Genomic DNA, 14,732 nt, shown 5'->3' on the forward strand with positions numbered 1-14,732 from the left:
TGCTTAGGGCATTACCCTTATTTATTTATTTACTTTTGCTATAAATAATGTTGTCTTTGTTGGATGCACCATATTCTTCACTTCCTTAGTTCGGGGTAGTACACCTGCATTGCAGTGGGATGAAGGCTGCTCTCTCCTGCCCCTTGCAGTCATGGAGACATGATGTGTTTTTATGATACAATAAGTGGAGGGATAAAAGCAGTCTGTGCCTTCTGGAACGCCAACACATCTATTCTGGGTCTAAGTTTCCTCTGACCTCAGGAACTTCCAAACCTGGAATATGGTGGTAGTGAAATTAATTGGTTTTTTTGTGCTAATCTAAACAAAACTGAACAAACAAAACAGCTAGTTTTTGCTGTCCCAGTGTGGAAGATGAAGTTGTAGTAAACAGTTTTGATGGATAGATTCCTCATAGGGCAAGTTTAAATGTTTTATTGCTTTTATGGGAATTGCAGTCATCACATGATAAGCTGAGAGCATGTAATTGCTATCAGAGGTTATTGCGTCCTCTGGTCATAATGGGATTATTGAATTTCCAAGAGTGGAGAGAGAGAGAGAGAGATTTCTCTCCCTGCGGCTTATTTATTAAGCCTTTTATGGGTTCCTAATAAAGGAGCCTTTGGGGGCAATTTTCTAAACAACTTTGCTACATATAGCCTAAAGACAGTTTTGTCTGCTGGCTGGCTACCGTATCTATGTAGAAAGCATTCAGTGCCTCCAAAGAAGCAAACTGGTGTCCTTTGTAATTCTCAGTTTCAGCTTATTTTATCACCTGATTTTAATTTCCAGGCTTCCAACAGTTTGACTCCACCCCCAAAGGCACACTCCTCCATTGTCTCTCGAGACAGATGGATGCCAACAATATTCATTTACTTCGTTATATCCCTGGCAGAGTACTCCGTAGAATATTGATAACCATTATGTCTTTTTCTAGCGAAAAACTGTACTGCGTGCCAATGATACAATCTACGTGTCTCTCGGCATCTTTGGGGAATCTTGCATGAACATCTTGATGCTTCTAACTGGGCTTACTAAAAACTGTATTTGTGCTTGGTATTTAACTTACAACCTTAGTATTCCTTAGGTGGCAAAACTGTGCCATGTTGTAAGGTTATGATTTTGCTTCTAGGTTGTAGGCCTGTACCGTTTATGTGGCTCAGCAGCTGTCAAGAAAGAGCTTCGTGAGGCATTTGAGAAGGATAGCAAAGCAGTTACTCTCTGTGAAACCCAGTACCCAGATATAAATGTGATAACAGGTAATTTCTTTTATAAAAAAAACCACACCTTGATTATTATTATTTTTTAAAAAGGGAGAACATGCTTAAAATATCTGTAATGTCAATGGGAAAATGATTTTCATTTTGGTAGTGTACAAGTGGAGCCATAGATATCATTACAGTGGTACCTTGGTTGTTGAACTTAATCCGACTCATGGAACCGTTCGAAAACCAAGGCACGGCTTCTGATTGGCTGCAGGTGCTCCCTGCACTCAATCGGAAGCCGTGCCCGATGTTCGACTTCCAAAAAACATTCGCAAACCTGGAAATAAGGGTTGAGCTTTTGTGGAGTTTTGGGTCTTCTGCTTGGACAGTTCCTCAATGCTCATCTCCTTAGGGACTCCTGATCAGGGCTAGTTCCCATTTATCTGATGAGAGTGAGCTTTTGTCACAACATTCTGTGTATGCATGCTTTAGAACAGAAATGAAAAAAAAATGCCCAGAGTAAGTAGTTGCATTGGCTGTAGGTAGGGATGAAGCTGACATTTTTAAAATAAAGAGTATGCTTTTTGTTTGGTTTTTAAGAAAGCAGAAATGCTCAGGACATGATCAATAGAACCCTCTAACTACCCTGACCAGTAAGAGCCAGCTGAGAAAGGGGAGGAAGAGAGCTCCATTTTATGCTGACCTGCATGCATAGGGCAGGATTATGCCATCGGAACAATCCTGCGTGTTATTTTTTGGCTGGGTTTGGGGGCATGAAGGTTATATCTTACAGCTATTTCCTATTGTTATTTGCCAAGGTCTACTCCCACCCAGGATCCAAAATGGACATGGCTTGGAGAATGTAGTATCAAACAGAGAATCACTCAGATTGTCCTGCAAGTTTGGTTTAGGGTGGAACAAAATTAATATATTTTGACTTACTTTGCTTCTGGAATTGCTCTCCTCAAGTAGTTTTTGGCAGGTCACGAAGCCATGGGAATACTGGAGGAGATTTTAGAGCTGCTTTGGAATTTAGCAATAGGGACAACAACTTTTATGACATCGAAATTGCTTATCTTGGGGGTCTAACGGCACATTGCATGCTGGTGCCTGTTAACAGTAGGTCTTGTCTGAAAGAGCAAAATGGAGGGGAATTTAGGTCAGAGAAGTGAGGGGGAGAGAATGAGCCCTTAACCCTTTCCTCACCCATCATCTTGCTACTTCAGTTCAACCTCCAAGTGTTAGCCCCACAAGGTTCAAAGTGTGTGTTTACTAGGGCCTGGTTACAGGTAGGTAGCCGTGTTGGTCTGGATCGAAGTAAAATAAAAAAATTCCTTCAGTAGCACCTTAAAGACCAACTAAGTTTTTATTTTGGTATGAGCTTTCGTGTGCATGCACACTTCTTCAGATACCTGGGGGCCTGTTTACCAGGGCCTGTTTGACTAAATTGTGTTCTGAGTCTAGGCAGTGGTGCACCTGCCCATTATTTGAGCATAAATTGCTCAAATAAAATATAGCAATTCTGAACGTCTTCTCTGGTGTAGATGAAACTGAATACCTTGCTTGAACTGTCTTGATTCATCTCTTGAAATCTCCGATTAAGCTTTCCCCTCAGCTGAATAAAAATGCTCATGGATTCCTTTTTATGGAAAATTCCTCTTTGTGCTCCTTTTCCATCTTGGATGACAGCGAGCCTCAAGTGTGGAATTTCCTGTGGGATGGACAGTTTCAAGCAACGCCCTCTGAATTACAGCCGTTTTGAGAATAGAATGTCTCTTGCAATCTTATCTCTCTTGATTTGAGCTGCTGCGGCTGCTCTGCTTCTGTTTGTGTGCACAGGTTAGGCTTTATAGCACTGCGCAGTAATGAGAACATAGAAGACTCGGGTCAATAGTTCCCATCTACTCTAGCATTCTGTTTCCAACATAAGTCAGGCAGAGGTCTCTCGGAAGCTTCCAAGGAGGGCAAGAAATCAGTAGGTCTTGCCTGCTGCATTTCTCCAGTATCTGGTATACAGTGGTACACTACCTCGTAACGTGGAGGTTTCCTTTAGCAGTCATGGCAAACAGCTGCTCATAGACCAACCCTGCATTAATCAGTCTAAAATGTGGAATGCATGAACAGTGGTCAGAGATGATGGAAGTTGTAGTCCAACAACATCTGGGGTGGGGTCCACAGGTTCCCCCCCCCCCTTGTATAATGCTTCTTTTAAAATAGCTATCTAGGCTAGCAGCCATAGCATGATTATATATTGCATTTAAATGTGGTTTTGTATTTGAGCATTAGTGAAAATTCCAGTTACAGTCATACCATAGATCTCAAATGCCTTGGCTCCTGAACAAAATGGCTCCCAAACGATCGAAACCTGGAAGTGAGTGTTCCAGTTTTGAATGATTTTCAGAAGCCGAACGTCCGGCGTGGCTTCAGATTGGCTGCATGATGCTCCTGCAGCCAATCGGAAGCTGCGCTTTGGTTTTCAAATGGTTCTCCCAGAACTTAATCTGTTCGAGAACCAAGGTATGATTGTACTTCAATTCTCCAGCAAACATTGCAGTGCCTGTATCCTTCATTTTGGTGGCAGCACTTTTAAAACAACAACAACAACACTGTTCCCAGCTAATGACAAATTCCAATAATGCCTGGATCAGGTTGATTGTGTGACTGCTGAATGGTTAACCTTTAAAGCCCAATGCAAGGGTTTTATTCTGCTGTGATGTATCTAGTGATACATCTAGTGATGTATTCTGCAGACATGGTAAGATGTGTGTGTTGTTATTGAGTTCATAAGAATCTGAGCTTTCAGTTTTTTAAAAAACAAAACAGGACATTTTTCTAGCCCTCGTCATTACTCAAAGCAGGCATAGGCAAACTCGGCCCTCCAGATGTTTTGGGACTACAATTCCCATCATCCCTGACCACTGGTCCTGTTAGCTAGGGATGATGGGAGTTGTAGTCCCAAAACATCTGGAGGGTGAGTTTGCCTATGCCTGGTCCAGGCATCCTCAGACTTCGGCCCTCCAGATGTTTTGGACTACAATTCCCATCATCCCTGACCACTGGTCCTGTTAGCTAGGGATGATGGGAGTTGTAGTCCCAAAACATCTAGAGGGCCGAGTTTGCCTATGCCTGGTCAAAAGCCTAAATGAGCAACAGCAGCACCTGTTGAAATTGGCTTGGAGCTCAGCAGAAACAAAGAGGACTAATAACTCACTGGGTAAAGGCAATGCTGTCTGCATGCAGATGTTCACAGGTTCGGGGTACCTGGCATCTCCAGTTAAAAGGAGCAGGGCTGGGAAAATATGCTCCCTGAGACCTTAGAGTGCATTGCCAGCCAAAGCAGACAGCACTGTGGGCTAGCCAGGCCGCCAGTCTGACAGTACGCACAGTGCTGCGTGCCAACATGTGTTATAACTCTAAGCCCTGCAACACTTTGGATAAGGCCGTGCTATTTGTTTCAATAGATGAGAGCAATAATGGCCATCTGTATACGCTGTAACAGAAATCCAAACTGGATGCTTCTTAAGCAAAATCAGAAGAAAAAGAGTGCTGGTGGACTCGGGTTTTTGAAAGGTTCGTTTGTTTTCAGACAAGATCAGATACAACGAAGCAGGTTTCAGCAGTTTTTGCTTTGCCACGGCAAGGGCGGCACTGCCCTCTGGTGAGGAAGCAGATTCCTCCCAGCGTCGAAACTGCAGAGTTGGGTTGAGGCTGTCCTGCACAGTGGAGAAGCACGTGGGCACAAAGTCGCCCATAAGTGCTTTTGCCAGCAGCTGATGCTGGTGCGAGGGTTGGCAGAAGGTGGACTCTCAACTACCATTTTGGGTTTGGCCAACCAGAAGTTGTAGACCACTGTGATCAAAAAGAAAGGGAAGGAGAGACATAGAAATGGGAGGTGTTCATTGTTAGAAGCGTAGTAGGAACCAAAAGGGCTAGTGGTGACCAGGGAAACGCAACAGAGGCTCATACTTTTCATTAAAGCTCATCTTGTGACTCCTTCAAAGGTCGGGAGAATTCAGCTCTCCGTCGAGTTATTAGCTTTCAGCAGGCACTTTGTAGGCATTTGCAACCGTGAGGGCTAGAAACCTGTCCTACAGCTTTGAAGGGTATGACCCCTCCAAATAGCAAATTCTGTTTTTAGAAGATATGTATTTGCTGATTTGGATGGTGCAATTTCACTGCTGGGATTGAGGACGGTTTTAGTTCTTAACATTTATTGTTTTGAGGCTGATGTGTACATGTGTATGATAAAAACACATTGTTCTAGTTAAAAGTATTTTGTTGAAACCTCAGCATAAATCGTAGTACTTTTAAAAGCTAATTCGTATTTGATGCTGCTCCCCCATTCCCACTTTTTAATTAACTGTGGGGTGTCCCTAAGACTCTAAAAGGCACTCTTTTACTTTGAAAACTCCAGTTGGTCAAGGAATGTGCATTTAATTATTAAACCTCAACTGAGGAATGCTCCTCTGGCTGGCAAGCAATTAAATGCACATGTGATTTAGAATAATGTGTTCTGCTGGATTTGGAACCTGGTTGGTTTCTGACATTGCTGCATCATTTCTGCTTCCAGCCATGTGAATTCTCATCTTGGAGTAAAGCATGTCATACACTTAACAGTTCAGTGGGTCAGAAAAATGGGAAATTAATGAGGTGGATTGGGGGAGGTATGTGTTTTCTGCTTGCTGCCTAAATTAGTTCTGTGTGGACAGTGGTGTATCAAGAAAAATGCAGCTGTCAGGAGAGGCAACTCCATAAAAATAACTGTCGTCTCTTATAGAACTCAGCTAGTGAAAGGATTTGGAGAGGGGAGGCGGGTCAGAGGGCTCACAAGTTATTCTGTTCAGGAATTAAGCAGGAGAAAGTGTTTTGAGAAGGAAATGCCAAGTGACTCTGTTGCATAGCTCAATGCTGATGCTATGAATAGACATTGCAAGTGGTGCCTCTGTGCTGAATGTGTTTAAAATACAGGACAGATTCCTTTCCTATCACTTGCATATGAGCTGTCTGCAAAGCTCTTTTTTTTAACCATTCTGGTGACAGAATTTGATATTAAACACACCCACACCCGTTTCACTATTTTCCCAAACCCATGATTTACAAAGACCAGTTTCTGTCTATTTGTTTCCACTGCTTGTCGAGGTTGTAAATTTACGCCCTACCTAGACTTGAAATAATTGTGCGAAATGCATCCCTTCAGCCTGCAAAGTAACCATCAAACCCTCCTCGCTTACTAGCAAGGTTTGTGTCAGATGGGCCTCTTAGGAGCTGTGGAATTCATAAAGAGCTGTTTAGTGTCATGTTGTAATTAAACAATTAGCCTTTACATTCTGACTAGTTCCAATATTCCTTGACATCAAAATTATGTAGTCTTTGGGGCTTTTTCAGCAGTGCCCCCCCTTCCCCAAACAAAGAGTGAAAATAGAATCCCTCACTTTACTCTTAAGGATTTTTGCTCTTAACAAAGTCTTCAATTAACACAGTTCACATTACAGTTGGGTCATAGGGCAGGATTTGTGGTAGGCACACTGAGGGCTTGCAACAAGTCTTGCTTTGTTAAGGAACACTCAGCAGTGGTATTTCTGTCATGGTTCGAGGATTAGCAAGGCCTTTATTTGGCAGATACTTAAACTGGTATCTTGGCTTCCTGTTTTCAGTTCTCTTTGTTTTCATTCTACATTAAATGGTGCTATTTATTGAAGCGCAGGCTGTGCTTACCTAGTTGGGCCATGAGTTATGAACAATACAAAAAAGGTCCCATGCACCACTGCAAACCTCCCCCCTCCCCAATTAAAACAACTGAGCTGCCATTTAAGAGTTTATAAAGCTAGGTGCTTGGATTTCTGAGCCTAGCACAAAACAAATATATTGGTTGCCGTTTGGAGTACGGTATTCCTAAAAAGTGAGGGGGGGGAGTAGTTTTAAAGCTTGTATGGTTGCAGAATTTTGTTGGGGATGCAGTTTGTTTCAACTTGACTGCTTGACTTTAGTTTCTCAAAGCAAAATGTTGGGGCCTAAAATGAATAGGGTTACATGGTCTACAAAGCAAACTATATAAAGTGTCTGAGATCTCACTATCTTTCTCGGAAAGTTGTTTGTCTTCTTCCGTTCACTTGGCATTTGGTCACCAATCAAAATACCATAACCAGATTTTGCATGCTGGTTGGTTCCTGAGATAAAGGAGCAGATTTTTTTTGATTTTTTTTTTTTGGACACCATTTTCAAGCAAGATGACAAACTGAACCTTTCAAAAGTGTGCTGATTTTAACAACTGATTTTAAAACTGCGCTGATTTTTAAAAATTTAAATCAAGTAATGGCAGGTATTTCTCCTAGTATGAAATTACTCTTGCACAGGGATGTGATGCTGTGTATTTGACATCAGGATTTATTTTTGCACAAGTACCTGTTACATTGAAATTAGGATTTGCACTCATCATTCTACGTTTCCTAGAGTGGCTTTGTATTAGAAGGGGGGAAACCTAGTGTGATAGAATATTGCTGGTGTTTGGCACATTACTTACGTGAAGAGAGGGCAAGGGTAGGGTTGATTGCTCCACCGTGTCTTCCAAAGCTTACTCAGTGGGGAACAGTCGAACATGTGGAAGTTGTGTGGTGTACATAGTGAGAAGCTATGGCAACCGCAGTGCACAGTCCTGCAGCACCCATCACCACATTTAAAACTCTGTACACTTGAACAACAAGAGTCAAGAGACCTATAGACAACAAACCGTTCTGAATTGTAGCAGAGGAATTCAGAAGTTGCTAAAAATGTTTGCTGGCTCCTTGATGCAGTTTCTCTTCCACAACCACAACACATTCCACATTCTTGTGGAAGATGGCATCTTAGGTCTGGTCTACAGATGCAACAGGACGGGGTGGTAGAATTGGTGGTCTCGTTTCAGACCAGAGGTTGCAAGAAACGGGGGGGGGGGGTTACATTTTTGAGTGCTCCAGCCTCCAATATGTTGAGAGCTTGCTTCAAGTTGATCTGCACAGTAGGCGAAAAGGTAGGCTAGAACTCTTCTCTTCAATGATTATTTTCATATTTCCATGGAGGTGTGTGTTTGGGTTTTTCTAGGGGGTGGTGGAGTTTGGTAGAGGAGCGGTTAAAAGCAGCACGCTCCACTTCTAGCTTGAAGCACGATATAATCCATTCTGCCACCTTGTTCTTCTGTGGGTATAGACCCAACCACAGTGCAAAAAGTTCTAAACACAAGCTTCATTTTCTTTCCTTCAGCCCAGCTGATCCTTATTTTGCTGCTTTAGGTTTGAGCAACTGCTTCAGGCTGTAAAGATTTCTCTCCCTAGGGTGTGGTTTTTGTGTGAGCGCCAGTTCTGGGCTTTGAATAGCATCACAATGGTAAAGTTAACACAGTACTTTTTCTTCTGCCAGTATTCAAGAACTGGTACAGTACTACAAGATTTCCTGATATGGTGAATGGTAGTCTTGAAAGGGCCATAGCTCAGGGGATAGAACATTGGTTTTGCATGGAGAAGTTCCCGAGTTCAGTCAGTGGCATCCCTCACTAGGGCTAGGAATGTCCTCTAGAGAGCCACTGCCAATCATTGTAGACAACACTAAGCACATGGACTGAGTATAAGGTATCTCCCATGCTCCATAAGCATATTGCACTATCAAAGAGGATAGTGCAAAATGGGAAAACAGAATATGCAGAAAAGGAAAATGTCCCAGTCATTCCATTCTACCCTGAATGTCCAGTTCTAAGATTATTGGAATTCTATATGGCATAACTCATCAGACATTGAAATGGAAAGTGTTATAGTGTTGCGACAGCTTCCCCATATTATTTAATTATTAGATATTATTTTCTTTTTTGGCCATCCATCCATTAGCAAACATTGAATACAGAATTTGTGAGGGAAGGTTTAAAAATCGGAATTAGATATTGTTGCGAGACCCGAGAACTGGAATTATTTGCAGGATTTTATAATATGCAAAATGGGCCATTTGGAACACGACATGCTCATGCATACATGCCTTGTGATATATTCCCATACATACATGTCTTGAGGTCCTGGGATGCTCTGGGAGTGGTACCCTTGCGCTTTGTACATATGCTCACAGTGTGTGCAGGGAGGTGCCTGCTGGCGTCTGCCGTTGCAGTTTGTTCATTGCACCTTGTCTGCATCTCTTCTGAAGGTGTTCTCAAGGACTATTTAAGAGAGCTGCCTTCTCCCTTGATAACCAAACAACTCTACGAAGCTGTGTTAGATGCCATGGTGAAAAAGCCCTTGAAAATGACAGCGAATGGATGTGATAATAACCCTGGTGATTCTGAGCATACCGTGGCTCTCTTGGATTGCCTTCCGGAAGTTGAGAAGGTAAGTATCATTTACTGGTCCGCTGTAGACGGCATATTAAATTCCAAACCTCTTTTAAAGAAAATGGATTGCGTCATGACCTGAGACAAGTGGGCTCTTCCATAAGATGTTGGACTACCGTGTTTCTCATATTATAAGACATGTCTTATATTTATTTTTTCCTCAAAAAAACACACTATGGCTTATTTTCAAGGGATGTCTTATTTTTTTCCTCCTCCTCCTGCCGCGTCCGGCATTGCTGCTGCGCCTATCACTATGTCTTATTTTCGGGGTATGGCTTATATTCCTTGAATGCTTAAAAATCCTGCTATGGCTTATTTTATGGGTATGTCTTAAAATATGAGAAACAGGGTACATGAATCATACAACAGGGGGGGGGGTCCTGAAAATATTGCTAAGCGGGTAGTTAGCTCAGTCTAGTGAATCCATTCTTATTCATGCCAATATTAAACTGTTTTTGTCTTTGCATTGCTGGGTTTCCATGATGCTACCGTAAATAGTGTTAGCTGACATTCTGTCCAGATTTATGTTGGCATTGATGGAAGTGCAGCAGCAGAGATCATTCCATGTGCAAATTAAAGGTTTACTTTTATTGGTATTAAAGTCAACTAGTCAAGAGGGGGGTAGGTGGAGCTGTTGCTTAAGCAACCAGGCTGAGAGTAGCATGGTGTTTGCTGAGGTAGAATCTGCTCCTATTGACTATGTCATTTTTCTCTGTGTGGCTCCCTGTGCACTATAAATTTAAAGCAGCAAACATGCTACTTTAAACAGTCAGGACATCTTGCAAAGAATTATGGGAAACTTAGGGTTTCTTGTTTTTGTTTTTAAAATATTTTCATTAGCTTTCAAGTTATTATGGAACCACAGAGATTGCTAAACTATAACAAAAATTCAGTAATATATCCACCCTTAGGACCAGGGCATACAGAACCTAAACAATATTAAATAATAGCATCCAGCCTGAAATCATGACAACCATATTTCTCTAGACTGCATGGGGAGAGACGCCTGTAAATCTGAAATTAAACTGTGTGAAATTTAATTCCACCGCAGTGAATAGAATGATCAGAACCTTAGTTTTTTAAGGGTGCTGGGTGTTGTTAAGAGACCACTATTCTCACAGACCTAACATTTCCAGCGTGGAAACCCTTCTCAAATAGATCCATGAACTCTGATAATGCTTCTTGTTTGCCTGGATTTTGGGGGGGGGGGCTAGAGATGGATGTGCGAGTGTGTTCAGAAACTAACCTGCAGACCTGGCATCTAGATAATATAGATTGCGAGTGTACTGCAGGAAGCCTAGTGTTCTGCTACTGTCGCCATGCTCCCAGTAGTGAGCAAAGCGAACTTTAGACTGCAGGTGTTTAAAATCATCTGCTAAGCACAGCCATTTAATGCTCCATCTCAGCAGATCATTCCCATGTAAACAGAGGGCCTGGGAGCCAAAGAAAGAACATATGTACATGGCAGCAGCAAACAATACCTGCAGCTACAGCTCTGCTTTTAATTATCTGTTTATTTTCTACACAGTTCCCACTACCAAAGAGAGAAACTAGGGTGTTTTTTTGGGGGGTGGGGGGACTGAACAGTGGCTTTGTCTTCCACAGTGGAAAATAAAAAAGCAAATCTCCCAACAGTTCTCTCTTAGGCATGCATGGCCCCTTTCAGATCCCCATGCAGGCAAATGCAGCTTTTGGCAAGCACTGTGTGGTTGCTTTCAAATAGTAATTTAAAAACAGTAAAGTGCTACATTTTGTTTATGAATGAGATGGTGCGACGTCTGTGAGTGACTGAAAATAAACGAAAGGCGGGATCGTTCAGCAATGCTGATGGAAAGGCCCATTGATTTTGAGCAAAGCCGAACGCTGTGAATGTTTAACCGACAGTCAACAATAATGCGTGTGCCTGTTCTGAATATATCAGGAGACAATGATTTTATTGACTTGCTAAGCTGCCCTGTGTTGACTATTTATCCCTGGACCACTGTAATTTTCAAGCACCTCTAACGAAAGACTGCTGCTTAATTAATTTCACATACAGACAACACACGTGGGCATTCTAACCTTCCCAGTGAAGGGGAACCAGCTGCGCCATTTTATACTCGGGCAGCTAGACAGGGGCAACTTTTCTTTCTACGTTGAGTTACTTAATCAATCCCAAAGCTTTATTTAAAAACAAATACTTATGTTTTCCTCTGGCATCTTATCCTTTCCTTATCCAAGAGGGGGCCAAGAGGCAGAGATAAGGCCCATCTCAGCTCCCTTCTGGTCTCCCAGAACCCAAAGAAGTATGAAGAGGGTGGAGCAAAGACATGCAAGATGGCAGAGCCTCAGATTGCCTGGGAAAGAACTGGGGGAGGAGGCAATTTAGGGAGCTGGGGGAAGACGTGGACCTTCAGTCCTTACAACTGCCACAGTGGGGCAAGATCTACCAGGAAGTGTTGCTGTGCTCACTAGGCCTGGACCTCCTGAGCTTGTTTCCTTGAATTAAGAGGGTTAAATTTACTGCCACTGTGTGAGTTATCACTGACCTGTTCTTGATACCCACCCTGACAGAAAGGATGATGGGAATTGTAGTTCCACAACATCCTGGAGGGATACCAGGCCAGCTGAGTTCCGTGGTGGAACTCTCACATGTTGCTGTTGTTGGTGTAAGAGAAAATTATGTGTTGTACCAGTTGGAGAAAAGGACACTTTGGCCAGGATGCCAAGAGGCACACACCTGCAACAGGAAACCATGCATGCTGTGGTAGATTCATTGCTCTGGTTTTTGCTATTGCTATGCCCACTGCTGAAGAGCCAAGTGCTGAGGCAAAGAGCCCCCTGCAGTCTAACTACAGGGCTGTTTATGGGGGGGGGAGGTGGAATTTCTGTGCTGGCATTATGGTTAAAATTCTGCCCTTAATCCTACAGGCTGCTGTGCCAATAAAACAGTTCCTTGATAGCTAAAGCTTCACTTTGAGACTGGATGTATTTTATAATGCTTCCAAAGGGCAGGGGGGAGGACCCAGTGTGAGCATAAAACATGCTAAAGATTTTTTAAACTGTAACTAAAATGGACCATCTGTGACTGATTATGCACCCAAGTATGTGATGAAGCACAATTCTATGTTTATGTGGAAGTAAATCCCACTGTTTTCAGCTAGGCTTATTTCCAAGCAAGTGTGCTTAGGGCTGCAGCTTAGTGCTCTTTGGCAAAATTTTCCTTGAGAAGGAATTACAGAACACAGAGCAGCTGAGAAAACACCAGTTATCTGCGCCCTTCTATGTGGCACACAAAAAGGTACTATCGAAAGGTTATCTTCTGTTGACTGTTGGCATCGTGCATAAATGACGATATTGTGGCTATGTGAAAAGGCCCGCTTCTTCAAGAGGATTAGAAACAAAACAAAAACCCTCTTCCCCTCCCCCACCATGAAGCTAACTAACTCAAATTATCCCCCCCCCCTTTTTTTAAGGCTACTCTAAGGATGCTGTTGGACCATCTGAAATTGGTGGCTTCGTACCATGAAGTAAACAGAATGACATGCCAGAACCTAGCTGTGTGTTTCGGGCCTGTGCTACTGAGCCAGCGGCAGGAAACCACCAATCACAACAACAGAGTTTTCACAGATTCAGAAGAGCTTGCCAGTGCCTTGGATTTCAAAAAACACATAGAGGTTTTGCATTACCTCCTCCAGCTGTGGCCAGGTAAAAGTCTTAGAGAAGCATATCTGGAAATAATTTAACTCTCTTATTTGCAGAGGGGGAGCTGTGTTGGGCTGTAATCCAAACCCCCACACTGGGCTGAGGAGGGAGGCAGTCCTTGGCTCACTTCTTCCAGCTCTGCTGGTTCCCCACCGGTTTGCCCAGTGGATAGCCCTCAAATGGGGCATTCCAAGGGCAGGGCAGCGTTGAGCCAACCCCACTAGAGCCCAGGCTGCTCTCAGGGCCAACACTGGCCAGCATCAAGCCTGATGCAGCCTGCAGGGCATCGGAAGCAGCAGCCGCGACAGATTTGGATTGCAGTCTTAGTCTGTTGCTGCAAGAAACCAAACAATCTTAGCACATTTATTATGGCTTAGCTTTTGCAGAGTAGGGACTACTTCAGCTGATGCATGAAGCATTACCCTAAACCGGCAAATATAGGTACATATATGTGTGTGTGTGTGTGTGTGTGTGTGTGTGTGTGTGTGTGTGTGTACGTACGTAAACACACACACACACACATCTGTTGTAGAGGAGGAAACAGTGTTGTAAGCAATGAGGTTGGGGGCAAATAAAAATCACAAATTACATAGTGTGACAATTACATTAAAGTCGAAATGTATGTAACATCGTAACAAGGACCATTTGCAAAGCAGTGTTGATGGTAACAAAAATACACAATCCAGGCATGAGTGAGCTAATCACATCTATAGTGGAGTTACCTTGATTCAGGCTGCTGGCGATAGGACTGAACTTCTTGATAAGTTGTAATTCAGCAGGCGTCAAGGTTTCCCACCTGAAGTTCCTTTGCTTGAGAATGGCCACTGAGAAAGGTGATGCAAAAGGGTTTAAATAAAAAGTGGTGATGGTTATTATTATTTTTTTGGCATGCCAACTAGAGGAGAGGAAGTGGATAAACAGAATATGAATGCTGAAGTGTTCCTTCCCCCCACCCGCCCCCGATCTATAGCATAGCAAAAAAAATGCCATTTTAGGTATGAAGCCAGAGTTTGCTTGTGATATTTCAGAACGCTCATCATCACCATATCGTTCTGGTGGTTGCAGCAAAAGGCACACTCTCTCAGTATTTTTCTCCATTGCCGATTACTGGTGCCTCAGCAAATAACTTGTGCCTTAGGAATATTTCCAGAATGCTTTCTGGAGCCAGAAATATTTGATATCAAGCTCTTAATCCCATTTCAAGCAGAACTGCTTCAGTAGTCAGGAATAAAGCTGATGATCGCAGCAGATTAAGTAGGCAAGTCTGTGAAAGGCTGTGTACTGGGAGGACTGTCTCATTTTTTGCATAAGTGTGTTTTCAATTGCCTGCCGCCTTGTAGTTTTGAATGAGCCACACTTAAGAAGGCTTGATCCTAACACTGGCTAATGACAACTTTTAAGGTCAGCTGTGATCAAGTGAAATTCATTTCACGATAGGTTTGTGGCATCACTTTCCAGATCAGATGAGTCATAAGGAGATGGAGGGTTCCCCTGTGCTACCC

The 14,732-nt window shown here is 42.9% G+C and overlaps 1 protein-coding gene across 9 annotated transcripts in view; it reads left to right on the forward strand.

Moving 5' to 3' along the window:
- SYDE2 (synapse defective Rho GTPase homolog 2) overlaps positions 1–14,732 on the forward strand; it is a 58,789-nt gene that overhangs the window by 21,267 nt on the left and 22,790 nt on the right. For all 9 annotated transcript variants that reach the window (XR_015950980.1, XR_015950979.1, XR_015950982.1 and 6 more), the window contains exons 4-6: positions 1,130–1,256; positions 9,363–9,544; positions 13,002–13,233. Coding sequence is in view for 3 of the 9 variants with exons in the window: in XM_060276766.2 (XP_060132749.1) it covers positions 1,130–1,256; positions 9,363–9,544; positions 13,002–13,233 (541 nt within the window). In the remaining 6 variants the exon portion in view is untranslated. The remainder of the gene's footprint in view (positions 1–1,129; positions 1,257–9,362; positions 9,545–13,001; positions 13,234–14,732) is intronic.

The sequence above is a fragment of the Zootoca vivipara genome, chromosome 7 (genome assembly GCF_965207765.1).
Source record: "Zootoca vivipara chromosome 7, rZooViv2.hap1.1, whole genome shotgun sequence".
NCBI lineage: Eukaryota > Metazoa > Chordata > Lepidosauria > Squamata > Lacertidae > Zootoca > Zootoca vivipara.